The following is a 23,195-nucleotide window of genomic DNA, read 5'->3' on the forward strand; positions in this document are numbered from 1 at the left end:
ATCTCATTAAGGGTTTCCCCGGGAAATGCAGAGATACTGTCTTTCTCCTCTCTTTTTAACCCCCATCTCCCTCTTAATTGGATGAACGTCCCTATTGGAACAAACACAGCTGTAAATATTTACAACATCAAGTTCAAAGCCTGATCCATCCTTCGGTAAAATGAATGAATAAATAAATAAATAAATAAATAAATTTTAACCTCTTTTAAAATAAGCATTTTTAATATTGTGTTATTAAAATAGAAACGGCTTTCATTTTCATAGCAAAAGCAGTTGTTTGGGCTCTAGTAAGATACAGTTGCTAGCTCTAGGAGGTTTTGACCCAACCCTCAGCCGTCTGGCAGACACTCCATTGGTCTGGGCCCCAACTGTAGCACAAATCTCCCAGCTGAGTGCTCAAAGGCATTCTTGTCAAGTCACAAGTTCATAGAATCATTTGCAGGTGACAGAAAAGGACCATGAGTACAGGGGATGGTCTCCGTAACCATTCTTCCTTGGTTCCTGAGATCCTGTAGGTCGTGTTCTGAGGATTCGTGGACTGGCAGCTGTTCTCAGGAGAGGAAAGATGCCAGTGAAGGCTGCCTCGGTCCGGGGAAGCAACATAAGCCAAGACCTGTTTTGACCTTAGCAAAAGTTGCTGTCGTTTCCCAATTCTCCACCCCCTTTTCTGACACAGACACTCACGACACGGTCCAGGCTGTGTTTGAATTCACTATGCAGCCTTAAGGTCTCAAGCCTCTAGCCTGATGATCGCAAAGCTGTGGGCTCGTGCCTCCTCTCACAGGTCTACGAACCCCTCCTTCCAGCTTCCACACCCGAGCCAGACCAAGCAAGGCCCTACAGGACCACACGAGCCCTTCCTGCCTTCTCACAGGCTCTTCCTATCGATCTGCTAGGAATGTCTGAGGTCCCTTTTGGCAGCATTATTGTGATTACCTTCCACCATCTCTCTCTGTCTCTGTCTCTCTGTCTCTGTTTCTGTCTCTCTCTCTCTCTCTCTCTCTCTCTCTCCCCCAGCCCCCTCTCTCAGCTCAATGCAGCTCTGTGCTCAGCAGGATGCATAAAGTACAGTGACCCCCAGGGCAGGGTGGGAAGACAGAGCTGCCAAACTGACAGGGCTTTGAACCTCCAGGATTCTCCCCAAGAGAAACTGAGAGGCCCGGAGAAGGAAGGGACAGCAAGCTAATGTAATACTGCGATGCCAGAGCAGTCTGTGGTCCCCACAGACTCTCCCTACTACATCTAAGCAGGGGAGGCTGTCACACTGCGGCTTGGAGGAGCCTCCCTCGCACGGAAAGGAGAAGCTAAGGGACTCAGGTCCTGGGTCCTTGCACCTGCAGCTTGTCATTACCTCTAAGCTGTCAGAAATGCAATCTCTGGACACTCAGGATCTGCCTGCCATCTGTACACTTGGGCCTTTTGTGTGCACATGGACGGTGGCATACATAGAGGTAACTGCATCCCTCTGGAGAAATCTTCCTGCGAAGACCGAGAACATACCTTGGTGGAAACTTCTAGAAGCCTGTGGCACAGATGCCAAGAGGGGTTAACCCTTTCCCACCTGGAAAGTGAGTAAGTAGAACAGACAAACAGTTCAGAATTCGGGGGAACCACACGCCAGGCTACCCCTCAGAGTAAGAAGAGGCGCGCACACACCTGTGGCCTGGGGCCTGCTTGCCCTCAATCTTGCTCTGCCAGGCCACCGGCAGGACTCTGGCTGTGAATCTTAAGAGATCATTTTGGAAAGATAGCTGCATTCTAGAATGGTTCCCCTCTGGCTGGGCCCTTTGGCTCTAGCCCAGCTCCCAGACCTGCGAGGCCTGGCCAGTGGTGTCCAGGGCTGCTCATGCGCTCAGCGGCAGTATTCCCGCTCAATGCTCGCCATGAGCTCCTCTTCCGAGTAATCATAGGAGATGGTTGACTGCCCCTCGGGTCTCTTGTGGCTGCTGCCTGGGTCTCTGTGGGTGAGAAATGCAGACATAGTTGCACATCACCTTCAAACTCCCATTTCCTTTAGCAACCACAGTGGTCTTTAAGTGGTCCACCCTAACATCCAAACCAACACCCCCGCCCCCCCGCTTTGAAGACACCCAAATCTCTTCCTACTTAACACATAGACATGACCATCTTCATTCCGATCTACTGCAATCCTCCCATTTTATCCATCAAGACCTACAATGAGGGTGACATGGGGCAAGTCAGATGCCCAGACCCATCTGAGGTCCCTAGATGACCCTCTGAGAGCAGCGTCCAGGGCTCTGTATACTTCTCCCAAAACACAGAGTGGGAGACCTGGGTAAACTGCTTGACCTTCAGAAATGGGGCTGCTGCCAAAGCCTTTGCCTTTCCTACTGTGCCTGCGGGGCAAAGGGGAACATCCAGATGCTTTGGAGGAGGGCAGATCTGAGCTGGCTTCAGTGCACAGTAGCTGTGTGACCCTAGATGAGTCGTGTTTCTTGCTGTCTCCATCAGAAAGCAGGAAGGACTGCATTCCAAGACAGACCGGAGGATGGCTAAGGTGCTGCTTGTCCCAGATACAGAGGTAAGGACTCAGAAGGGTCTGAGCAGGAGTAACTGCTTGTGAGCTGTTTGCAGCCTCGAAAACCTGGACTAGTAGTAATGGCTACCCATCCTGACTGTTCCCCTGGAGTCTCTACCGCCTGCTGTCAGAGAGAAAGGAGTACAAGGGCCCATCGTATCCTCAGAACCAGCCAGGGAGCTGTGCAGGAAGTTGGCTTTCCTGCCATTCTGGAAACCTCAACAGAATCAAGCCCTTCTAGGCTTACCCCTTTTGTTCCCTGGCACTAGTAGACAGGAAAGCTGAAGCAGCTGGCATTTAAGGTCGCTGTAAAGTGGCTATAGACCCCTCACACTATTCCTCCCCCACTATGCATGCTGATATCCCAGCATGTGGATAGATACCCAGAGAGGAAGGGGCTGGAGAGACAGGGACCAGCATCGAAGTCTGTCAGAGCAGCGCTGTCTCCCATGTCTAGTCTAAAGCACAGACATTCTTCTGTGTGTGTGTTTATGTGTATTTGCTTATTCGTCCTGTGTGTGTGTGTGTGTGTGTGTGTGTGTGTGTGTGTGTGTGTGTGCGCATGTGTTTGAGGGCTCGTGCCGTGGCATACAATAGAGGGTAGAGAACAGCATTTGGATGTTGGGTTCTCCCTCTATCCTGTGGTTCTGGAGACGAAGCTTAGGTTGTCAGACTAGGCGGCAAGTGCCTTTACCTATGGAGCTGTCTTGCGGCCTCCCCCATTTTAACTGTACTGGCCAGTGAACTATGGTGTTGCACGTGCCAGGCCAGCTCCCACTAGACTGTGTTTCCTGCCAAAGAGTCCAGGGCCCTGGGACACTACTTGCAGGGTTTGGGGTATGTTTCATTGGTGTTTTTGTTTTGTTTTGTTTTTTGTTTATTTGTTTGTTTGTTTTAGACAGTGCCTCACTGTGTAGTCTAGAACTTGCTATATAGACCAGGCTGGCCTAGAACTCTTTCCTCTGCTTCTGCCTCTGTGTCCTAAGTGCTAGGGTTAAAGGTTGAGTCACCAGCCTGGCAGTGCCACATGTGAAACTTGCAGGAGTTTTAAGTGCATTTTCTCAATGGCAGTGAAGTCCTTACAGCAGAAGACAATCTTTACAAATAAAACCATGGAATTGAGCGGGACACCCAGGTATATCTGAACAAACCTGAAGAGTCCAGAATGACCACAGAGAAGCCAGATCTTAAGGAAGGTAGGTAGGTAGATAGGGAGGGAGGAAGCCAGGAAACCAGGAAGCTAGGTCAGGTCAGGAGGAAACTCAGAGCTGCTGTCAGGGCTAGGCTCTGAAGCCACCCTTCTCTTTCCTTGAGGGAGCAGCTCTACATGTTGAGAACCTCTCTGACCTGTAGGACAGGGGACTGGAAGGCTTTAGGTGGCTGGGAGGGGAGCACCAAAGGTTGCAGTCCCCATACTTACTCAGAGGCACAACTGTCTTCAGGGATGCCTTTAACCTCCTTTTCTGGGGACACCTTGAACAGGAAGATAGGAAAAGGCATCAAAAAACTTGTCACCAATATAGTGGATAACACTCCAGCTTTATGGAAGAAACAACAGCCACTATGTTTAAATCAGAGTCTGTGAACATCAGAATGGAGTAACTTCTCTCAGACTCTGGAGCTCCAGCTACCCATTTTGCAGTCAAAAAAACTGAGGCTGTGGGAGAGACTTATAAAGTGCATAAATGAATGAATGAATGAATAAATAAATAAATAATAAGAAACAACAGCACTGAGGTCAAATCTCTTGCCTCCCAACTACTACCACATAAGGGTTCATTCTGTCTCTCACCCCCAGACATCAGTGCCCGAATGTGCCTAGTGTGAGACCATCCTATTTCTGTTTCCAGGAACCCAGCCTCAAGAGCCTTGTAACCTCCGTTCAGCAAGTATGCATTAAGTTCATGTTTAACCTGGGCACACACCTGTAATGCCAGCATGTGGGATGCCGAGGAAGGAGGAATGCTGTGTGTTTAAGACCAGCCTAGGCTTAATAATGGGAACCTGTGGGCTTCATTCGAGTCATTGCGCTGGCCCTAGGCGTACGTGGAGTTTCGACGAGTACTACGAATACCGGCACATCATGTTACCCAGAGAATTCTCTAAACAAGTACCCAAAAATTCAAGTATCATCTGATGTCCGAAGAGGAGTGGAGGAGACTTGGTGTCCAACAGAGTCTAGGATGGGTTCACTACATGATTCATGAACCAGAACCGCATTCTTCTCTCTAGACGACCTCTTCCAAAAGAACAACAGAAATGAAGTACAGCTAGGATTATCTAATCTTTCGAATCTAACGTATATGTGTATATAGGGTAGTATTCAGAGAATACTTGAAAAATGTACAAATCTTTCATCCATACCTGTGCATGAGCTGCATTCTTCACAGCAACAGAGCCCAGTCAAATGCTACTGCAGGGAGGTTATTTTAAGTCGTTACAGACAAATTGTAGTTTTTTTTTTTTCTTAATATAAATGCCTGTTTTACTTTACTTGTTCTGTTAAATAAAGTTTGTATATTGCATTTTTTTTTTAAATGGGAACTTGTCTCAAATTATACATATGTGGGGCTGAAGAGATGGTTCAGTGGTTCAGAGCACTGACTGCTCTTCCAGAGGTCCTGAGTTCAATCCCCATCAACCACATGGTGGCTCACAAACATCTGTAATAGGATCTGGTGCCCTCTTCTGGTGTGTCTGAAGACAGAGACAGTGTACTCACATACATTAAATAAATAAATAATTCCGAAACAACAACAACAACAACAACAACAAAACCTAAGACCCCTAGAACAAAAGGCTCAGGTGAAGTCTGATCACCTAGAGTCAAGAAGGCGGTGAGATGGCACCTGTTCAGTGGCAGCCTGAAGACCATGGTCAGAATGTTCCAGGGATGTGGGAGAGAGGTTTTGAATTTGTAATTCTAATTCTAAAATTCGTCAGAATAAACAAACAAAAATTCAAACATTCACCTTATCAACCATTACCCTTTCTGGTGAATGTGTGTAATACACACACACACACACACACACACACACACACACTATAAGTTCTGCTTCTCTAGAGAACGCTGACTAATACTGACTTAAGACTAAGAGTGTTTGCAGCTCCTATGGAGTACCTTGGTCACCACACTCATGTGTCAGCTTGGAACTACCTGTGACTTCAACCCTGGGGGATTCAGTGCTGCCTTCTGGCTTCCACAGGCACCTGCATGCCTTGTTGCATATAAACACACACAAGCACATACACATACAAATAAGTAAATGATATTCTTAAAGTCTAGGTGAGGATAATGCCATACACCAGTAATCTAGCGCTCAGGAAGCCAAGGCAGGGGGATCAGGAGTTCAAAGCTATTCTCAGCTGCAAAAGAAATTTGGGACCAGCCTGGGCTACATAAGACCCTGTCTCAAATACCAAAGAAAACAAAACACCCAGAAAACAAGTCACTTTACCTGTGGTAAAAATACACATCCCCTAGATTTTTTTTCTAGATCTAGATTTTTTTCTAGTTCTAGATTTTTTTCTAGATTTATCTTCTAAGCGTGAACTCCCATGTGGATTAAGCACATTCAAACTGTTTATACACCATGACTATTTATCCTGCTGAACTAAACACTAACTCCCCACAGCCTCTCCCAGCCCTTGGTAACCACCATGGTTGGTGTTTCCCATCTTTGGGTCTGCCTAGTCTGAGTACCCATACAGACTCCTATGGATTTGTCCTTTGTCCTTCAGTGACTGGCACACTGTCTTTAAGGCTCATCCATCTGTGGAGCAATGTCTGACAGAACTCCTAAGGAGTGAAACCCATCCTGTCCCACAGACAGTACCCATGTGGCTTGTCCATCCACCTGTAGATAGACATGGTGTAGCTTCCAGTCATGTTTGAGCTGTGGTGGAAATCCTGCTATGAACATGCTGTGAACCAACATTTTCCCTCCTTCCGGGTGTACATAAAGTTTCTTTCTCACATTCACACCAATCTGCCTCTCCACAGCTTTCTGTACATTTTAGCTGCCCGTCCTGCTGCAGCTGGTTTGTTTGGTTTTTATGATGGCCTCTTACTTGGACACCTATCTCTTTGGCTTAGCTTCTGTTGGAGACAGCTTCACTGTCATCTGCTTGGCTGCTTCTGTGATTAGGACTGTAAAGTTTGTTGTGGTTTCTGGACAGGCAAGTGACAAGATCCAAGGTGGAATCAATGTCAACCCCTGGGCCTGCTGCTCATAGGAATACCAGCTTGATACTATCTCACTACTTTCCCTACAGACAGCCAGGATGACCAAACCCTATTGCCGTGTGAACTGTGCTCACAGAACTGGGATCACTTTCCATCTGTCTAGTTCTCACCCCTGTGTCTCTTTGGGCCCGTGTTTTGATACATGTCACTTTCTCTGGCCAATTTGTTTTAGCCTTGAACTTGACCGCTACAAGCGGGAAATATATTAGCTCCATCCTGGGACACACAGACTAGCCAAAAGCCAAGGAAGAGCTTGAAGGAGAAGCAGAGACAGACGGTGGAGCCTCTTGCTCCAACCCACTGGATGCCTGCTAACCAGCTGCTCATACATCTGGACCAACAGAACATGAGCTAGGGCCATGGGAACTGTGCTGAGCTCAAGATGTGTGTGTGCTTCTGAGAGTGCACCGTGAGATAGGAGAAGGCATAGCTCCCTCAGTATCTCAGGCTTCAGACAAAGCACAGCCACGGGAAAAATAACGAAGAACCCGAGGAGGACTCTTCAGATCTCCTTGGACTCTCACAAGTGTGTGCGTGTGCGTGTGTTTTTGTAAGTATGCACCTGTGTACATATTTGTAAGTGTGTGCATTTGTAAGTTACACATATGCACCTGCATGTAGTCTCAAAGGCTTTTAAAAACAAATATACTGCCTACTTTACTTACCAAAATACATCCTGCATCTTCTATGGAGTGTTCTCTCCTTAAATGATCAGCTTTGCATGTATAGTGTGTACATGTGCACAAATGTATGACGTGTACAATGGATACGGGGCACTGCAGACAGTTAAAGAGCCCGGTATTCATAAACATGTGTAGACATGCATACACTCCCACGAAACCATGGGCATAAGCAAGCTCACCCCCCCCCACACACACACACACAATGTCCTCATCCCTGGTCCTAGCAACTTCCTTCTCCCCTGCCCCTTCCCCAGGAAGCTCCGAATCTACTCTGCCACTTCAGACAGGTCTCCAGAGGAATAGAAGCCTCGGTGTGTGCTCCTTACTATCTGGCTTCCTCCTCTTAGCGCAGCGATGCTGAGGTCCACCCTTACCGTCCGATGCACTCCTGTCTATTCCCGTGTGTTTGTATGTCGTCTTCTCTGAGTTATCTTTGTCCGAATCCCAGGTTGGTTGGTTTGGTTGACACTTAAATTAAGTTAAATTAATTTTTTTTTTAATTGTGCAGACTTGAACACAGTGCAGACAGAAAAGTATTTAGGGACCCGGTACTTAACATACCAGGGGGCAGTTTTCAGGATTCTACCAGTCAGACGCTGCTCTTCACCACCAGAGGGCGCTGGTCTCCCAGCACAGTGGTGGCCTCTTGGGAAGTGTTCCCCGTGGCTTCACAGAAAGCCCCAGTCCTCCAAAACCACCACCAGACCCCAACAGCAAGAAAGGCGTATGAGCCTCCATCCCTGACCCTAACAGAGCTGGGAGCCCTACGGAGGGAGCAATGCCCATCTGTGCCTTCCCACCCCTAGGAACTGTCCCTCTAGGTCCTGGTATCCTGCCGATGCTACAGTCTCCCAGGACCCTGCCCCGAAGATCTGAGAGCAGCATCTGCGTTTTTCTCTTTTATTTCCATTTTAAAACTGTTTCTATTCCGAGTTTACTTTTTTGAGACAGAGACTCGCTATATAGCCCTGGCTGGCCTGGAGCTCCCCATGTAGACTGGATTCAAACTCGTGAAAATCCGCCTGCCTCTGCCTCCCAAGTGAGGTACTCCAGACTGGGTTTGGAAAGGAACTGGAAGCAGGTTCTCACTTCTGGGTTTCTGGTGGAATGGGCCATCCTTTTACCAAGGCTGGGCCCCTGCAGTTCCCCCTTTGGCATCTGTCACACGAGGAGACTCCTTGCCAGCTCCTTCTTGCTCTTTCCTGTTTGTTCCTCAGAGCCTCTCTGTTGTAGCATGGACTCTCTCCCGTGACCTTTCCAGCACTGCATGAGTTCTCGGAGTCAGCCACGTGCTTCACTCTTCCTGGTGTGCCATGGGGACCTCACATCGTGCTGTTTACAGGTGTTATCTTTGCACACACGCCGGTGCTGTCTGGACGCTCTTTGTTTTGTCTTCGCTGGAACTCCAGCATCCTCAGGTCCCTCTGGGGAGTCTGCTTTGCAGTTGTGGGCTTCTTTCTGCTGCTTTTCCCCTGCAGATTCCACAGCAATGCAAACCATGGTCACCCCAAACCACGGTCACCCCAAAGTCTCGCTCGCCTGGTGGCATCAGACAAGACTCCCCTGGTCCCTCTCAGCTGCAGCAAATCTGAAACTTTGCAAAGGTGGTGAACAAGATGTCATTCAGCCCCAGGAGATGTTAACACTGTTATACACAGGATGGTGACGAATCCTCCCCTACACACACACACACACACACACACACACACACACACACACACACGTGCGGCACTGTAAGAAACATCTGAAAAGGTGGGAGAGAATTTCAGTTCCCTGCCTCCACCCTCCAGGAATGAATCAATACTATGTAGCTCATTCTACCCAGGAGGAGGTCAGCTGACTGACAGGGGCTCTGCTGTGTACTAGATGGCTCTTAAAAACACCAATTCGATCCCTAGGTTTACTCAGCTTTCCCCCCCAAACACCCCAACTAATACCATTAATGTTCAAGTTCTAGTGACTTTGAGAAAGGATTTTTGCCTTGAGCACTTTGAGTGGCCATGAGATTAAAAGTTAATCAGAACAGTAGCAGGAGGGGGGGGGTTGGTTCATGACTTAAAGGCTGGCGATGGGATAGACTATCTCACACCCCTTAAACTATGTAAGGACACCATGCAGAAACAATCTGCTTATGAGATGGTTCAAGTAGGACACTTCAAAATAGAATATCTCTCACTCTCTCTCTCTCTCTCTCTCTCTCTCTCTCTCTCACACACACACACACACACACACACACACACACACAGACACACACACACACAAATACACATAAATAAAAGAGTTAAAAAGATTATCTCTACCTTTTTTTTTCTTATAACTCTCAATTTGGCAAAATTAAAACAACAAGCAAATCCAACCTCAAAAATGATCTAAATAGGGGCTGGAAAGACAGCTCAGTGGTTAAGAGCACTGACTGCTCTTCCAGAGGTCCTGAGTTCAATTCCCAGCAACCACATGGTGGCTCACAACCATCTGTAATGAGATCCGATGCCCTCTTCGGGTGTGTCTGAAGACAGTGACAGTGTACTCATATGCATAAAATAAATAATAAATAATCCAGCACTTTTTCTTTTGATCTTGTACTCTGTAAATAAGTACAGTTATTATGTCATTAAAAATAAAATGTAATAAAAATATGAGTGAACATGGAAGGAATTAATACAAGACTAATATTAACTACTCGTTAAAATATAAACTAAAACTGTGTCTTTTATTTGTGCCATTTTTAAACATTATTTGTGTCTGTGTCTGTGTGGGTTTGAGCAAGTTCAGTGCCCTTAGGAACCAGATCACCTGAAACCATGGTTTTTAACCCGGCTAGGGGCCGAATGACCCTTTCACAGGGGTTGTATATCAGAAACCGTGCAGATCAAATGTTTACGTCACAGTTCATAACAGTAGCGAAATTACAGTTGTGAGGCAGCAAATGAAAATAATGCTATGGTTGGGGGGTCACCTCGACATGAGGGACCGCACTGAGGGGTGTAGCATTAGGGAGGGTGGGAAGTGCTGGTCTGGAGGAACTTACAGGGAGGTGTGAGCAGCCTGACATGGGTGGTGGGAACTGAACTCAGGTCCTTGGCGAGAGCAGGAAAAACTCAGAGCCAGTGGACCAGCCTCCCGGCTCTCCAGTACTATCGTGAGTGTAAGGTTCTGGAGAACTGGCAGGCTCACCAACCCACCGCCACCCAGGCTCAGATCCAGGGCTTTGAGTTGGCCCCCCAACATCTACCCCATCTATCAACTGCTAGAGCCTGTGAAGGGACAGGTCCTGCAGCGTTGGATCTGTCTTAAGCCAGACCAGTGACTCATAGCAAGGAACATTTCCAAGCAAAGAAGTGTGGACAAACGGGTAGACTGTGGGGTGCAGTGTGATACATTACAGCTTCCATGAAAAGATGTTTGTTTGGGTTTTGTGGGAGGGTAGAAGGGAAGTTGCAAGGGCAGAAAGCAGATAGGAAGGGACAGGGAGTTGAGTGGGACTGGGGTGCATGATGTGTGACATTCACAAAGAATCAATAAAGGTGTAGGAAATCCAGTATAACACTATATTCAGGACAATGATTCAGGGACGTACATCAGTCTCTAAAGCACTCTAGCCAACAATGGTTGTAATTTATTCCCCTTGTTTTCTCAAGGAGTGAAGGACAGAGCCAGGGCCTTAAACGTACTGGGCAAGTTTTTTACTGCCGAGCTAGCCCTTAGTCCAGTGTGCAGTGGAGCGTTTAAATGAAGACCCTTAAAAAGATTGTCATTTAATCTTGATGGTCGCTTATTAACAAGAAAAAATGGGGAGCACCTTCTCCTAAGGGTTAGAGGGTTATGAACATATGGGAGAATTTTTCATTTTCCTTTCCTAACAGAGGAATAGGAATAGTGTATTCAAGTCCAGCCCAAGGATCCCTTTGCTCTGGGACACACTCTCTCCAACATTCTGAGGGCATTTTATACCCGATGGTTGTTGAACTTGCAACTCTTTCCTGTTTCAGCGTAAGTTACTAATGCACAGCCCCCGAGGGAATCCGTTACAGATGTGAGCAAGCTACCCAGCACAGAAGCTTGAACTCCAGCACAGGCAGTGTCTTCCAAGCAGGGGCCACTCTTTCTGACTTTGTCTCTTTGGACCTGAGCACTCTCTGTCACACTCTGTGACATTAGTTTGAGAAACAGTCACGGTACGTGGGACACATCTGAGGCAACCCCCATCCCCCAAAAAGAGTAACCACTGCTCTGACTTCACACCCTTTTGTTTTTCTCGGGACAGGATTTTTCTATGTAGCCCTGGCTGTCCTGGAACATACTTTAGAGACCAGGCTGGCCTCAAACTCACAGAGATCCACCTGCCTCTGCTTGCTGAGTGCTGGACTGGGATTAAAGGCATGCACCACTCACCCCCCTGACCCCACTTTATTTCTTGAGCCTACCTCCTCACACATCTCTGCTACCTCTTGGGTGGAGAATTCGGGTAACACTGCTACATCATGGTACCCCAAGCTTTCTTCTGCCCAATCCACAAAAATCTCACCCTCTTCAGACTTCAAATGCCCACTTCATTCTCAATAAAGTCTATACCCCTGACATTAGCAAGACACAGCTGAAGACCTTTTTACCCTGTGCCCTAGCTAACCTAACTGTACCCACCGTCACTGGCACACAGAGCCTCCTCTGCACCTCTGCTCACACCCTCTGACTATTTCAATGCAAGTCAGTCTGCCCTTGGAGCATTGTCTGTCACTCCCTCCTGTGGACTCCTCAGGCTCAGACTTCTCACTTCCCCCTGGATCCCAGGCCACGCTCTGAGCACCTGTCTTTGTCCCCGATCCCTAATGCAAGCCCAACTGACTAGGGGCTGTAGCTGGGACTCCTGTCTCTGGTATATTCTTCCAGGCTGGTACTCCGGAAGATAAATGGAAAATTCATTTATTTCCAAACCTTGGGAAGTTTCCCAAGTGCTTGAAAATGACGCTGAAAAATTGTTTCCTTGTTATGTCAAAATCTCCCCCAGATCCCTCAACTGTTTATCCAGTGTTGGTGTTAGTTACATAACTGTAGGCTGATGTAGTCTTAGAGGAATCCCATTATATAATTCAGTCCTCGCCACAGCTCACTTGTCCTGTTATAAACCTCCACTGAGCAATGGGAAGAAGAGACGGGACAGAGAGAGCTCTGTACCCAGAGCTTCCTACCATCCCAATGGCTTTCCATGATGCTCGCCTGGGCCCAAGAAGACATTCCCTCCACCTCTGCCCTGCCGGCCTGCAGAAACCTCTGGCTCCACATACTGTCTTTGGCCTCCTCTTCCAGCCACGAGCAGCTAAGACGCGTTCTGATTTTGAGCTTTGTAGCAGCAAAGATGTGCCAACCCAGCAAAGACATGTTTTTCTAGAACAGCAGGGGTGTTATTACAAGTGTTCAGCAAGAGAGGATAAGGAAGCTAAAAAGAGTCAAAGCATTTTAAAAATAGCTTGTAGTATGGGAATTGCCTGGCCAGCCAAAGATCCGGATGTGACTGACGCGGCAGGGCGTTTTCCAACCACTGTTTGGCAAGTGGTCCACCCACTAATCGCCTCCTCCCACCGTATTCCCTGATGGTCAGTTCCCACCCGGGCTTTAGGGATGCTGCACCTGAACAGGATGCAGCCCCACTGGTAAAGGAAGGCAAGCCCCGAGCCAGAAGAAAGTCCTAGGTGTTTCTGCCAACTGTTGTTTGTACTTGCTCCTCTAAGATTGTCTCTGTAAGTCACCCCGAAATAGAGACAGTAGTGGGCACCCACCCAGGAGGCAGAATGAGAATACGCAGGACTGGGAATGTGGAGGGGGCACAAAACCCTATAAGAAACTGGGCGGCATTTTGGGTAAGCTGGAGACAGAGGCCTGGATAGGTGCAGAAGGAGAGGTGGAATGACCGGTCCTCACACTCACCGCGGCTGGGAGCCGGGCGGGACCTCGTGGGGTCTGCTCGTGGGATCCCCAGGCCTCCGACTCGGCCAGCAACTGGTCCAGCAGGCGCAGGGTCTCTTCCCGTCCGCCGGGGGGCGTCGCGGGGCAGGGATCATGGCCGCTTTCCTCCTGCACCGTGGCCGTCGGGGCCTGGTCAGCCGCGCCGCCCTCCGAGGCTGTCTCTCCGGGGCCCGTCTGGCGCCTGTCAGGGCTGCGCCGCCGCCTCGGGATCCGGCTGCTCCGGCTGCTGCCGCTGCCCATGGCGCGCACCCAGCCTGGAGTGCGCAGCCGGGAAGCCGGGCGGGACTGGGGCGGGATCGCGGCGGGCAGGATGGGGCGAGGGAGCAGCAAGGGGGATTCTGGAGGACTGAACGCCGGGGGGGGGGGTGGGTGCGATGGAGGGATGGGGGGAGTCACGGGGGATGAGGGCTATGGGAGATGGGGGAGCGGGAGGAGTCACGGGAGACGCGGGGATGCGAGAGGCGGAGAGGCGAGGATGATCTGGGAGGCTGGAGGAGGTAGAGGCTGCTAGGAGAGCGGGGACATTCCTCAGGGAGAGAATGGGAGGATGGGGAAAGACGTGAAGGACGGGGTTGGGGGGACGAGGGGCGCTGGAGGGACCGGGAGAAAACGGGGAAGGTGATCCTGGGGGGAGGAGGGTAAGAGGGATGAGGACTTGGGGGGTGGGGGGAGTGACTCGTCCAGAGACTCAAAAGATGGGAAGTTTGAAGTAGGGTGGTACAGGAGGGAGGTGCAACCGGGTTAGTGTTGTATGGGAGGGAGTCTTAAAGGGTGCAGGGTTGGGTAGACCCGTGGAAGGGAAATCAGGGTGAGGGATCATCTTGGGAAAGTTTGGACGAGCCTCACGGGAGTGGGGGTGGGAGTCATGCTGGGGGCAAGGGGAGCAAGACACCGGCTGAAGGAAACTGGGGGTGAAAGACAGAGGAATGCTTGCAGCAGAGTGGGATGCCAGGGGAAGATCGGGAGTCGGGTTAGAGAGTAAAGCGGACTGGAGGGAGGTCCTTGGGGCTTCAGTAATGGTCTGAGAAAGAAGAGGCAAAGTGAGCCAGGGAGGGGGACAGAAAAGGAGAATCAGACTTGTGTGTGTGTGGGGGGGGAGTTGTGGGGGGAAACTTCAGGGTGGCCAGCCTGAGTGAGGGTTGAGAGGCGTGTATAAAGGGCCCTGGGCGGGGTACATTGAAGGGGCGTGTCCCTGGACGGAGACTAGGGTAGGAGCGGTGGACTTTGAAGTGAGCTTGTGAGTCTGTGAGGGAAGGCTGTGCAGGAGCCTGGGGTGGTTAGATTGTGGAAGACGTGACCCCAGGTGCGGGGGTGAGGTGGGTGGGTGGGCAGGGTGAGTTTAGAGGTTGAATGACTACCTTCCCCTTCACCCCTGTCTGACCTCGGATTGGGATTCCTGTCGCCAGTTCACCGCAAGCTCTGGCTTCCTTTTCTGTAGGTATAGATCTGGTTACTAAAGCTGTCGACAATGAGGTTCCTGCAGGCCTAGGGCGACCCCGACTTGGCTAGATTTGTGCTTTTGTGGAACACTTTCTGGAGGCTTACCATAGGCTGATTCTTAAGGCAGGATGATTTAAATGCCCTGATTTTAGCTTTCTCTGGTTTTGACTTGCCAATAACCCTATCCACACAGGCCATCCCACTGTGAAAGTGGAATTTTGGTCCGAATCCTCCTAACGGTGATATGAGATTTTATTATTTTCATCACTGCAGGAATAGATGTTCGAAACCTATGCCCACAGAAGTGCGATACACACAAGATCAAATCCGTGCTGGTGTGTTTGTGTTACCGAGACAACTAGAGAAGAGCAAGTTCTTACACTTCCCCTTTTAAAAATAGGATTTCTTGGTCATCCCGATGTAGGGGATGGGGTCAACTATATGACTTGATGACATTTGGGTGTTCCAAGTGCACAGGCGTGTCTAGGGTAGAGATTACTGACATAAGTTTTCTTTTTATGAAAACAAATCTTGTCTTGGAACTCTTCAAGCCAGGAAATAAAAAAAAGTCAGAGGGAACGAATTTGTCTTGAGCAAAGTTCAACTCAGTTTAATCATTTAAAAGAAAACATGCTTTACTCCTGCCCAAGTAGAATCTCATCACGTGACTCCGAGTTTAAATATAGCCAGAGCTCCTGCGTCCCCAGAGCAGCCAAAATTTTCTCACTACTCTTGACTTCAACTGTTTTCCCCAGACTTGTCTCCATAGCTTTGCTTGCACAGGAGGCGTGCCAAAGCCTGTGTTCTTTCTGAGATCTCCGATAATGTCAGCCACATTTGGAGTCCTGGCTTCCATGGGAGTCTGGAAGGTCTACACTGAGTGAGGCACCGCACTGCAGCCTGTTATTCAGCACTCACGAAGTAGAGGCAGACGATTAGGAGATCCAGGTCATCTCCGGGTATATTTAGCAAGTTTGAGAGGATAGTCTGGACTGCAGGAAACCATCTGCAGACACAAACCCACGCTGAGTCAGCAGGCAGCCTCCGAGATCATTTCTAAGGGTAGAGAAGAGTCGGCCCAGAACAGGTTAGTCCCAAGAATCTCGAAGAATAAGAGACTAAACTCTCAGGCAGGAGTCTCACAGCCACGTGCAGATGTTTGTTTTGTCTGAGGGTTCTCGCTTTGTAACTCTGGCCCTCCTGGAACTTATTATGTAAACTAGGCAAACCTCAAACTCACAGAGACCCTCCTGCCTCTGCCTCTCCAGTGTTGGGATTAAGGGCTTGGGTTACTGGGGCTGTCCCCTTACCCAGACACCTTTCCATAGAGATTACAGACTGTTGCTTGGTGGCAGATGAAGTGTAAGGTCCAGATTAACTCTGAAAACAAGAACCTGTAGTGGTTAGTTAATTGTTGATTTGACATAAACTGGTTTGTCTGAGAAGAAGTAACCTCAATAATAAAAACACCTCCATCAGATTTTCCTGTAGGCAAGTCTGTGGGGGCTTTTTACTAATTAATAATGGTATGGGACTGGGAGGTATGAGTGTGTGGTTTGAATAGGGATGGTCCCATAGATTCGTGTGTTTGAATGTTTGGCCCATAGAGAGTGGCACTATTAGGAGGTGTGGCCTTGTTGGAGGAAGTGTGGCCTTGGAGGAAGTGTGTCACTGTGGGGGAGGGCTTTGAGGTATCCTATGCCCAAGCTCTGCGCAGTATGGCTCATAGTCTCAGCTCCCCAGCACCATGTCTGCCTGAGTGACAGACACCATGCTTCCCACCATGATGATGATGCACTAAACCTCTGAATCTGCAAGCCAGCCCCTATTAAGTCCTTTATACGAGTTGCCATGGGGCTGGAGAGGTGGCTCAGGGGTTAAGAGCACTGACTGCTCTTCCAGAGGTCCCGAGTTCAATTCCCAGCAACCACATGGTGCCTCACAAGTATCTGTAATGGGATCCGACGCCCTGTTCTGGTGTGTCTTAAGACAACGACAGTGTACAGTATACTTACATAAAATAAATAAATCTTTTAAAAACAGAGTTGCCTTGGTCATGGTGTCTCTTCACAGCAATAAAATCTAAACTAAGGTAATAAAATAAACTGAACAAGCCACGGGGAGCATGCTAGTGAGCAGTGTTCCTCTATGGTCCCTGCTACAGCTCCTGCTCTGACATGTTTCAGTAATGAACTATGACCTGGGATATGTAAGCAAAACCGTCTCTCTCCCAACTTGCTTTCGGTCATGGATTTAATCATAGCAACAGAGAAATTTAGTTAGGACAGAACATAATTTCCAGCCCAGAATATCCTTTCGATAGACTGTTTCACTGGGTGTGATGGTGTGCCTGTAGCCTCAGCATTTGGGAGACTGAGGCTGGAGAACCCCAGGTTTGGGGTGCAGTTCACTTGTAGCTTCTTGCTTAGCACGTTCAAGGTCCTTGTGTGTTCATGGGCACATGCACCTCCATATATGCACCTGCGCGTACACACACACAACAAAACAAAATCCAATAACTGTAGAAGAGGGCTACCACTGATGACATATTCTGGAGGGACCAGTGGGTGGACGAATAGTCTCTCTGCCATCTGAAGAAGCAGCCGGTCTCATCCCTGTCATAACCTGTAGGCCAGTCCATTGCAGTGGACACACAAACCTGCCCACCGCTCAAGTTCCCTTCCCTCAAGGACCTCAGCTATACACTACCTGCCCAGAGCTTCCCTTACTGATAACATGTCACAAGCACACATCATGATAATAATGAGCAAAATAGCAATGTGTGGGTCCAAACGCATGTGTTCCAAAAGCAGACACACAGCAAAATAGCAATGTGTGGGTCCAAACGCATGTGTTCCAACCCCAGCACCATTAATAGATCGTATTTGTATTCAGCTGACAGTGAGACAATTTAATTTTTTTTTTGAGACAGGATCTCATGTAGTCCAGACTGGCCCTGAACTCACCGTGTATCCTAAGATGACCCTAACCTCCCTCTGCCTCTCAAGTGCTGAGACTACAGGCATGTACCACCATGCTGTATTCATGAGGTACTGGGGATCAAATCCAGGCCTTCAAGCATAGACAAGCACTCTCCCAAACTGAGCTATACCCCCAGTTCTCACCCTTTTGTGTGTCTTCTTTTAATGCCTCCTGAACTATGTGGGAGGCTTAGACACCCAGGACTTTTGGTTCAAGCCACAGGGTATGGCAGGGGTGTCTGGTAAAGCATCTGCTTTGCTTGTTACTTGAGACCCTATTGAAATGAAGACAAAGGAGTTGTGGGGGACAGGGAGGGACAATCTCAAATGACCCATCTCGCCACATCCTCAGAGGTGGAAAGCTGATATCTGAGAGCAGCCAGATGCCAGGAACAGAGGAGTTGAAGCCTTCCATATAAGTAGGAGCTGGAGACATGGGGCCAGAGGATGGTCTTTATATATGGCATGGGGGTCACCTGCACCCCTCCTGGTCACACTTAGGTACTTTCACTATGCTGCTATAAATGTGAGGCTCTCTTTCTGGAATGCTCCCAGGAGCACAGCATCCCTTTGCAGCTCAGGGTGGCATGCTGTAGACAGGAATGGGCTTGAGTGGGTTGGGATGGGATAGACAGGAATTGCTAATGGGTAATATTTGACCGGAAAGAAGCTGGGCTACCGGGCTCAGGAACCTGAGCACAAGCTAGGATAAAGTCCCTCATGAAGGAGGGCTATCCCTTCTGGGTGTGTGGACTCAGCATCTGAAAAAGGCTCTCTGGATAGGACAAGTGCTAGGTGCATATGGTCACCTCCCTGTGTGCCCCTTCTCCTTGTAGATCTATTGCTTACCTTCCTGTCACCCGCCATGCAGAGGGAGATTTGGACGCTGCATAGGCTCTAGGCACCATTAGAGTGGTCAACTTTGGAAACTGTGTAGGAAAGACAAGAGAGCATTGTGGGAAAGAATCAGGCCTCGGCCAATTTGGCCATTAGTAACAGGTAATGCTTATCCCGGAAGTGAGTTTGGTGATGCCACCGGCTATTGGGCACGGAACAATAATGAGAATTCCTGTGTTCAGCTCAAACTCTGCACTGTGGAGAGCAGCTCCAGTGTGGAATCTGAGTTGTTGGGAGGCTCACTTCTGCACACAGCCAGTCATGCAGCACCAGAGAGCTGCAGCAGCTCGAGATTCCTGCTTCTTGTTAGAGACCTGACAACTGCCTGCTCTGTTAATCAGCTCGGAGGAACAGAGGTCTCGTTAAAGCTTGGCTTAAGTATTAAAAGAGTCTTGGTATTTGACTTGTAACTCATTAACTATTACGTCACGTTGAAGTCCCAGCCTCCTCCAAGGTTACTCATTAATACCCATAAACTCTGTACAAGCACCAGGCTGACCTCCTGTCCCTGGAAATGGCCCTCCCTCCGCCAGTGCTGTCCACCTGACGGAACCAGGAAGATGGATGCCCCTGGATCTTACTTTAAATGATGCAGTAAAATGCATCTTAGCTACATGTTGGAGATTGGTTCTAATGCTTTGAATTAACCCAGCCCCCAAAATTAGGAATCTGTGCATCCAAACACTGAAGGTCCTTGTCCCCAGTTAGCTTTTGACTGGCCAGTTAAGAGCCAATGGCCAGTGGCTGGACCTTCAAATTTGCATGGGCTAGGGACTGGGAGCAAGGAGAAACACCTTGAATCAGAGGGAGATTTAGATTCAGATTTAGAACTGCAGAGGGGAAATCATCTGAAATGTAGGTGAGAAGAACTTGGAAGGGCTGCCTAGAGTCATCTTGGGAAGCAAAGATTAGGAAGCCACCCAGAAAGAGCCAGGGCAACAATGATAAAGTATAGAATCAGGATTAAGCCAGGATTACAGGAGGGAAATATGTGTGTGTGGGGGGGGGTATTAGAGCTGCCCAGCCTTTGAGCCAGTCAATGCTATTTAAAATTGCCTGGGGTGTGTGTGTGTGTATGTGTGTGTGTGTCTGTGCATGTGTGTGTTTCATTCCCGAATCCAGATAGCTCTTGATCAGGAGCACAAAGTAGTTTAGCTAAACTCACCGCTACAGCTATGGGCCATTCCGTGGGTAGGGAGACCAGTGAGAAAGCCAGCCTAGCACCAGGGTAGCATTCCCCACCTTTGCTTATCAATTGTGGGTGCAATGTGACCTGCTCCTGCTGCTCTGAGTCTCCACCATGATGGGCTATCACCCTGAGCTGTGAGCTGAAATACAACCTTTCTTTTTCAAGTTGTCTTGGTAGGGGTACTGCATCACACTAATAGGAAAAATACCAGTAACCAGCAAGCGAGGATGCCCCATCTAGCCGACACTTCCCAAGAGGCTGCTTTGCTACAGGCTCCTCCTTACCCCACAGTCTCCCTGGGCACTTGAAACATGAGTAAGCTTCATGCCCAGACTTAGTCTAAAACCTGAGACGCTGCCATAATAGTTTGGTGAAAATTAATAACAGCGACAGTAACCAAACTTCTCTGAGCGATAGGAGACGCACTCTTCCTCCCTACATTTCCTTAGAAGTGAGCGGTTCTTGCTGACTGTCTCAGTTTTCCTCTCAGTTTAGCAGGAGTGTTCTCTGCTACGTGCTGGCCCATGCAGCCTCCTGTCCTTTCCAGCTACAGAGTAAATCAAAACCACACCCTCTCTCCACTGCGGGTCCCACGCAGCTAAAGAAGAGTGAATGGGGAAACCAAAGGGTATCAAAGGGAGAACAGCTCCGGGGGCAGAAGAAATAGAGGAGGTGAGCCTGCTCCGACCAGTCTCAGGCTTGCCCTTTGCTCAGAGCTGCCCCCTGGATCTGTAACTTTGTACATTTCTCAGCCCAGCACAGCTCGTTTGGATTTTTCGTGTACAGCAAGTGAGGGCAAGATTTTACTATATATGGCCCAGGTTGGCCTTAAACTTGAAATCTGTGTGTCTTAGCCTCCCACGTGCTGGGGTTGCAGGTCTGCACCCTAATGCCTAGTCCAAGTTTTTTTTTTATATAACTTATAATTTGATATATCTATATTAATGTTTTAAATGCAATGTCTAAATAAAAATAACCTTTATTTTATATTTATAAAATATATAAAAGTTCTATTTAAAAGCGCTTTATTTTTAAAATAATTATTACTGTGTGTATATGTGTGTGTGTGCAGAGGTCAGAAGACTACTTTATGAAGTCAGTTCACTCCCGCTCCCTGTATGTGGGTTCTAGGAATTGCACTCTTGTGTGACAGGCACCTCTACCTTCTGAGCCATCTGGCTGACGCTGGCATCACCTTCGAAGGGCTTATCTTCATTGCAAATACTCACGGGTTTTATGGATTGAGTGTTTGTGCTCACTTAAGTTCAAAGGGAAACCTACTATCAGTGCATGGTGTGGAGAGATGGGGATTTGGGGCTGGGGAGTTATTACGTATGGCAGGGCAGCCAGAGGGCAGGAGGGAAGACACCAGGGCTGCGCTTTCTTTTGCTGATCAGTCTGCACTGTTGAGGGAGCAGCAGGAAGTTCCGTGTGCTGATCCGACCCAGTCTCACGGTCTCACGTTCAGATGCACAGGCAGCCCAGCCTTCAGAACTGTGACAGATCCCACTGACTGTTGGGTATGCTACCCAATCGGTGGGGGCTTGTTGAAGCAGGCCAAGCTGAGTGTGTGCTTCAGGGGGCAGGAACCTGAACATGGACTATGGCTCAAGGGTTAGCAGTTTACAGCCGGCAAGCCAAAATTGGGGCCTGATGTTTTGGAAATAAAGTTTTATTGGAACACTGCCATGTGTCATTTCTTTGCCTGTTGTCAGTACCTGCTTTAGTTGACAGTCCAATGGACTTGGGCTGTTTGTTTGTTTATTGATTGAGTGTTCCATCAATCAATCGATTGATTTTGTAGGAGTACTGTGTTTGTTTTTTGAGACAGAGTAGCCCAGACTGGCCTTGAACTCGCCATGTAGCTGAGGGTGGCCTTGAACTCATGATCCTTCTAGCTCCGACTTCCAGGCGGAGAAATTACAGGTACATATGTACTAGGATTACAGGTGTTCGCCACCACGCTCAGCTTTTTTGCTGGGGTGCTGAGGATCTAACCTTAGGTTTTCATGCTTCTGGACTGGGCTCATCCACACTTTGTTCTTTACCCTTCACCAGGCACAGAGGAATGGGAGAAAGCCAGGAATCCATTGAAAGTAACTTTTAATCCACTTAAGAGTACTTATGCAAATACATCTTGATATCTTAAACTGAAAATAAGCTTACGCCGGCACGAAACCGGTAGGCAAGAAACGCAATCTATTTGAACAAACACAGTCTCCATGTCTTCGGTTTCACTCAACGCTACAAACCTTTATAAAGCATGTGGGATGAATTGGAGGCATAGAGACATAAATGACCTACAATGCTTACCCACAGGCTGCACAGGGGCTGGCTGCTGCCAAGCCTGACGAGTCCACTTCCTGGAATCCACATGGTTGACTGACTCCCAAAGGTACAGTTTACTGCTTAGCTAGCTAATCCTGGAGCCTGGATGATGTGTGCACTGGGACGAGTCCTTACAGAGGTGACTTGCCTAAAGTCACATGCCACATGCTTTAGGACTGTCCTTTAATGAGGGCTATGGTGCTCTGACCACCCTAGAATGTAATGGCCACTCTGTGGCATCATGAAGTAGGTTCTGGGGTTCAGAGCTAATCTGTGTTGGAATGTTAGGTGGTTTCACTGGGAGGTCTGTGCATTGCTGATGCCTTTTCTTAGCTTGAGATCAGGATCCTGGCTCTGGCTGTACCCTGCATCCTGGTTAAGCCACCACCGTTAGCTGCCTGGCAAACTGCTGCACAGAGATCTTCTATGAACTTACAAAGTCAGCAGGTTTATTCCTTGAAGTAGCCTCTTCAACCCCGGAAAAGGATCACAGTCTACTTCCGGTTGTTTTAACCTGCTCTCCATCTGGCCACGTCTCAGGGACAACTACAGGGATGGTTCATTTGAATGTGGGTGGCATCAGAGCCATCATTCAGCAGAAGGCTATTGCACTGGAATTCACATGGAAGCCTGAATAGTTGCTGCCTTGACCGCAAGCTCTGATTGTCATGGTAACGGGCAACCGGATCTCTCCCAGACCCTGCAGCCAAGAGCAGCACCACTGAGCTTGAGCTACAAAGTGGAGCTGCAGCGGTTGACAGGGGTCTCGCTCTTGTCTCTCTGTGTTTCGGGGTGCTGGGTGAGGCAAGGGGGAGTTGGGAGTGAGTACTGCCTTCCAATGGGTTTGCCTGCCTGGTCTCTAGTTCTCACGTAGAGACTGAGCACCTATGACATGTGTGGGCCAGCGATGACTCGGGAAGGGGCATCTAAC

General features: G+C 48.7%; 1 protein-coding gene across 1 annotated transcript; it reads right to left on the reverse strand.

Moving 5' to 3' along the window:
• Positions 1-249: 249 nt before the first annotated feature.
• On the reverse strand, positions 250-13,669 carry CYS1 (cystin 1; the record flags this gene model as incomplete). Its single annotated transcript, XM_080923457.1, has 3 exons — positions 250-1,958; positions 3,960-4,012; positions 13,391-13,669. The coding sequence occupies 3 exons, from the start codon at positions 13,667-13,669 to the stop codon at positions 1,853-1,855; spliced, it is 438 nt and encodes a 145-aa protein (XP_080779583.1). The 3' UTR covers positions 250-1,852.
• Positions 13,670-23,195: the final 9,526 nt, after the last annotated feature.

Source organism: Micromys minutus (genome assembly GCF_963924665.1).
Source record: "Micromys minutus genome assembly, chromosome: 1".
Lineage (NCBI taxonomy): Eukaryota > Metazoa > Chordata > Mammalia > Rodentia > Muridae > Micromys > Micromys minutus.